At 46.1% G+C, this 5,911-nt stretch overlaps 1 protein-coding gene across 2 annotated transcripts in view; it reads right to left on the bottom strand.

Annotated features, from left to right (window-relative positions):
* MPP3 (membrane palmitoylated protein 3) overlaps positions 1–5,911 on the bottom strand; it is a 122,128-nt gene that overhangs the window by 50,321 nt on the left and 65,896 nt on the right. For both annotated transcript variants that reach the window (XM_019523634.1, XM_019523635.1), the window contains exons 12-13: positions 2,752–2,793; positions 325–489 (exon numbers count right to left, since the gene is read on the bottom strand). In XM_019523634.1, coding sequence (XP_019379179.1) covers positions 325–489; positions 2,752–2,793 — 207 coding nt within the window. The remainder of the gene's footprint in view (positions 1–324; positions 490–2,751; positions 2,794–5,911) is intronic.

Genomic DNA, 5,911 nt, shown 5'->3' with positions numbered 1-5,911 from the left:
TTTGCGATGTTTTTTTCAAAGAAAACCAGGATACCTGCTGATGAGGCAAACCTGTCAGTGAGCCTATCCAAGCCTAGATATGGGAGAAAACAAGGCCCTACGACAGAAAACTGGAGAAAATTAGAGGACGTTACCATGTTACAGAGCTCTTCATTACAGCTTCTAGAAGGGAAACCTTTCGTGTTTTCATTATAAAAAGGTGACTAAAAAGGAACCTTTTTAGAAACTTTTTCTGTCAACAAAAGCCATTTTCCACTGATGGGGGAAGCAAAAAAATTATAACTCTTAAACCAGTGAAAATGTTTGGCCAGGTCTGTATCTTACCAATCAGAACAATGAGTCTCTGCTTTTCTCCAGGCTGTTGCTGATACTTCGTGACTTCTTCATATGTTAGTAGCTCCAAAGTGTCTGCTTGTTCCGTCTGCTTTGCTTCAGTCTGGTTGTTCTGTTTCTCCTTTCGACTTAATCTAAAGCTCCTCCGCAACCCAGCTAAAGAGCGAAGTATCAGATATGTTAAATCAAGTCTCATCCCAGCTCACTGGCTAAACTGCTTAAACTTCTGTTGCTTGTGTGGTTTTTCATAAAATCATAGCGCTGGAAGGTTATCTAATCCAGCCTCCTGATCAAGGTAGGATCAGCCTGACGTGTTTGCCTAACCTAAGTTTTAAAACTTCTGGTAATGGAGATTCTGCAGTTTCTCTAGGTAATTTGTTCCAGTGCTTAACCACCTGGCAGTTAGAAATTTCTGCTTAATATTCAACCTAAATTTTCCTTTATATAATTTGAGACCATTGCTTCTTTTCCTTTCTCTGTATCCACAGAAATCAATCAATCAATCAATCACAATCCTCTTTATAAAAACCCTCTTGATATTTGAAGACTATTATCAGCTCCCTCACAGTCTTCTCTTCTCCAGATTACATAAACCCACTTCTTCCAGCCTCTCCTTCTACACCACATTTTCTGGACCTTCAATTTATTTATTTATGCTTGTTCTCCCCCTCAGTTGGTTTCTCTACTGTCTCCTTCAGAAAGCTGCCTCCAAAACCAGGGGTCAGCAACATATGACCCATGGACTGAATCCAGCCATTGCATCCAGCCTGGGAACTGGGGTGAGGGGCTTTGCTCATCCCATGACTAGATAACAGGGAGAAGTTGCACTGGTGGTGGCTGGATCAGAAGCACTCGCCTGCTTTGGACCTGAATCAAGTTGATATGGCTTGTCACTGCAAAACTTTGCCAACTGCTGCCCAAAACAATCCAAAACTTGTTTGATTATTTGTGCAATGCTGATATCCCAGCAGATATCCTGATAATTAAACTCCCCTGTAAGCACTAAGTCCTGTGATTTTGCTATCTGAAGAATCCATTTTAAAAAAGTGCTTCCTTCTGATGTGAGAGTCTATCACAGCATCTGTGATAGCAGTTTTCCCCTTTACTTTAAGCATAGACTTCAACAGTCCAGACAAGCAGGGGTGTGCTCTCACAGCAGCACAAATAGTAGCAGCACAAATTTATGCTGCAATGCATGCCCCTCCACATGCAGTTTGTTGAGGGACAGATTGTCCTACTTCAGGCAAAACTGCCCCTGGCCAGCCCCTCCTGGCTCCCGGTCGGATTCCTGTGTGGAGGGTTGGCTGGGGCATAGCATGCCTCAGTGTGGGCCTAGCCAGCAGGCAGCCCCCATACTGAGGTGCCCAGTGCCCCAGTCAGCTAGGAAGCAGCATGTGGAGACAGGGAATTAGGCTTCTTTTGCATGCTTTGCTCCACTTTTTTATCAGGGCCTTTTTCTTTTCTTTTTTTAACCACTGGCAAATTCTGGGAGCAAATTTTGCCACTGCACTGCAAATTAGTAGTGCAGTGCATGGTTTAACGTGCTAGGCGTATGGTTTCTGGTGTCACAAATTGCATGTGCATGTATGTGTGGACATGGCCTGTGTCTCTCACTCCATTCTTTGCCTCAATACAAATTTATGCATCTTTTAATATAAAAGGCAACCCCACCTCATTTTGTTCTTACCTGTAACAATAAAACAAGTTGAACTCACACTCTTGACAATATTCCAGTCACATGAATTATTCCATCAAGTCTGTTATTCCATTAACATCATTTTGTGTACTTCCCCACATGCGTTTCTCTAACATAAACAACTTAGAAGACTTGCTGATTGCCCTACTAATTTCCATCTCACAATATTGTTAAGGCTCCTCATTGTCTTTTCTTCCTTGGCCTTCATTCAGGTCTTTTTGTTCTTTATTTGTTTGTGATCTTTTGTTTCCATCCCTCACTGAACCTAGCTTAAAGCCCTTTTTATTATATTAGCAATATGCCTTGCTTCAGGAAAGACTAATTTGTTGTTTACAAACAATTTGGTGCATAGTGTGCTTCAGTATAGAAGGGAATAGTGGGGTCCTTAGAAAGCTGTTGAAAGGACACAACGGACTCCTTCAATACAGCAAATTATAAGAAGACACACATTCCATAGCAAATTCAGATGACAAATGTGTATATTTGCTTACATGATGGGAAACTGTTCAGGGTAAGATGTATTTGAGTCTCCAAAACAAAGGTTGAATTTTTGTTGAATCTCTTGGCCTCAAACGAAAAGTCAGATTGTGGCTTGTACCTCTACACAATCTAGTTAACACAACTTGCACAAACCTAGAGAACTGATAAGCTGCTCTAAAACAAAAGCAATAAGATCCATGCCACATTCTACAGGGAAGACAAATGGGAATTAGGCTTCTTACCTATATATTGCCCGTTGAAATATCCTTCACAGTCACAGTCTTCTGTTAACAAAATGAGAAAAAGGAAAGATAAACATTGCACTGTGCCTTACGTTACATAGTTTGGGGAAAGCTCTGTGTCCTCTATTACATACAAACCATTTTCTACAAAAATGTTAGTGGCATGGAAAAGGGCTTATCCCTTGCCTAGTAGCTTATATAAGCACAATTAGCTTCTATATTCAGATAACATTTCAGAATTTGAGGTTTCCTGTAGATGTGTATTCCTTAGTGTTCACCATATCTGTTACTCAGGTTGTTAATATTCATGATGTTGCAATGTCCACTATAAGCCTACAAAAAACACAAAACAAAACACTTCCCCACTCAAAGAGGTAGGGTTCTAACTTCTCCTGTGCATCAGTGGATCTGATTAGCACAGGATACTTCCTGCTCTGAGGCCATGGGCAGACGTTACATTTGCAGCACTACAAATGCCCTGGTAGCAGTGAAAGCAGTGACTGTTCACATTGTCTATGGTATGAAAAAAGTGGCTGATCTGCAACCAGAGCATTCCTTTCAAACACAAACTTCTTGGTAGTGCAATATTTTGTCACACATGTAATATATACAGTTCCAGGTAGTCCTACAGGGCGGGTCTTAGCCCTCCAGCATCCCAGAAGACTTTACTCTCCACCCCCGATGAGCTCCAGGGCGTGTCTGTGATTTACACCAAAGTCTGTTGCCCAGGGTTGGGAAAATGAACTCATATGTCATCATCAGTCACAGTCACTTGCTACTAAGTACTCAGGCACACCAAGCCCTCTCATGACCCATGCACTACTGCAGGGCTGTGCCGTGACAACGGAGAGGGTACATGCCTTCCTGGGACACATGCAGGAGAATGGATCTGAAAGCACATCGATTCTGTGTAAAGGGCCTTGTAAGCTACAGGCAAAAACTGCAGTGCTGTAGAGCCCCTTTCCTGTGCTGCTGCCAAGTATTTTCCAGACCCTCTAGTCTCTCTCCAGAGTATGCAGGAGGCTGACAAGCTCTATACGTGCATTCCTTCTCTCCCAACCCCAACACTTTTCCAAGAGATGGAGTGATAATGGAAGGGACATCAAGCTGTGGAGTCTGTGGGAACAGAAGGCACAGGCAGAAGTGACAATTTCAGTAATGCCAATGCTCGCAGAAAAATCATGAGACTCCTAATTTCCAAGTCAAATTAACTCTGACTTATGATGTCCGAATAGAGAGATCAAATTATGGGATTTTTTCTTCTGGCATATGTAGAAAGCACTGAGCTGGTAAGTCTGTGAAGGAGAAAGAGTGAAGGGGAGAGGGGAGGGGCGAGGGGGCCCCCCATGGTAAGGGAGGGCGTGGGGCAGGGGCTGGGGTGAATGGGACCCTGAGCCCAGTCATGCGACAAGAGCTGTGGGCAGTTCGTCCAGGAGCACGGGGGGAATTCGTATGTGGGGCAGAGGCGGGCTGGGGCTCTGTGCCCTGCTGCCTTTGCCCTGGGAGTCGAACACTAACCGTGCTGCACATCCCCTGCCCACCTGATGTTGTCATGTGGCTCCCAAGGCAAAGGCAGCAGCGCATAGAGCCCCAGCAGACAGCCTGCCTCTGTCCCGTACACAAATCCAGGGGGCACGTGCCCCCCACGCCTCCCCCAGGGGTGCATGCAGTGGCAGGGAGCCGCACCCCCATACTGTGCTCCTGGACAAGCCACACACGGCTTTGTCACACAACCTGCCCCAGCCCATCTGCGTATCAGTATGTGTCTATGTATCTGTGTCTCTTTGTGTCTGCCCCTCACTCCCAAGCCTCAGCCCCCCCAGCCCTGCTGCTGCCCCTCACTCCTGACCCACAGTACCCTGCATCCTACCAGGGTGTGCAGGGAACCCCCCGCCTGCCACACACACCCACAGCTCCCCACACCTTCCCAAATAATGCCCCCCCACACACACACTTGAAAAATAGCATCTCATGATTTACATTCCAAATCTCTTGATTTTTACGATTTTGTCTCATGATTTTTGACATGGTGAGGCTGGCAATACTGCAATTTTTGCCTGATCTGGCCACAAAAAGTGGTCTATAGCCATGACCAAACACAAGTGCACAGTTGCAGACAGCTTAAAAAATGGCTCATGGGGTGAAAATCTGAATCCTCATTGCATGAGGGGTCAGATGAAGACATTTCAAAACACAGTGTTTTCTGTAACTCCTGTTTGCACTGCCTGCCAGCCTCAAACTGTTTTCAGCATGGGAGAGGAGAAAGGGAGCGGCAGAAGTTTGGTCTGGGGGGGTTTTCAGCCCCTACTGGAGAGTGGGACAGGTGTATTGGAGCACCCCCAAGGTGGTGGGGCTCCAATTCCCACCTCCAACCCCCAGTGCTAACTGGGGAACCCCTAGAACAAGCTCCCTCTGCTCTTTTTCTCTCTCCCCTTCTGAAAACATTGCGGCCTTGCAGGACAGAAAGGCCATTGCTAAAGGAAACCTGCTTTGGGCTGCAGCTAGCAGCTACATTCCTCCCCTGGAACCAACGGTGCACTTCTGTTTGGTTTGGGGAATTGCAACTCACAATGCTTCCTGCAAAGCGTTCTCAGTTACAGCAGGGAGCTGCACTTCTCTCTACACCCTAAGTATTTTGTTAACTGTGTGAACCACTGCCAATCCTGCAGCAGGTTTTTCAAGAGTTTCCCAGCAATTAAGAGGTACCTAGCTAATGGTGCACGTCACACCTTGTCATCACAGGATGCTAACGAATTAACAAGATTTGATACAGTCCCCAAGGCATCTTCTCTTTCCTTAGGCCTGCCCAACACCCACCTCGTCATCTCTCATCATGAGGTTCCTGTCTCAGCCAATGGGAAGGTTTGCCTTCTGCTCATTCCTCCCTCTGTGGGGAGGCTATCCCTGTCAGAATGTGACTGGGGAACCTAAGTCCCAAGCAGATGATACCCTGTTGCTGCCCCTGGCTCCCTTCCACCCAACTTCCCAGATCTCATGTGGTGAATAGTGGAGGTTTCTGGGAATGTGCAGTCCATGCCCAGCACTGGGGGCATGGGGTAGAGGGAAATCACATGGCTAACCTGGCTGCTTGCACAGGGAGCGGTTGCATGGTCATGGCAGTTGGGGCAGAAAGCCACCTTGGTTTCTCCCCAAAAATCTC

The sequence above is a fragment of the Gavialis gangeticus genome, unplaced genomic scaffold (assembly GCF_001723915.1).
Source record: "Gavialis gangeticus isolate Ggan-Ray unplaced genomic scaffold, GavGan_comp1, whole genome shotgun sequence".
In the NCBI taxonomy this organism is placed as follows: Eukaryota; Metazoa; Chordata; order Crocodylia; family Gavialidae; genus Gavialis; species Gavialis gangeticus.
Note: the sequence above shows the minus strand (reverse complement) of the source record. Positions and strands in the feature narration are given on the sequence as shown.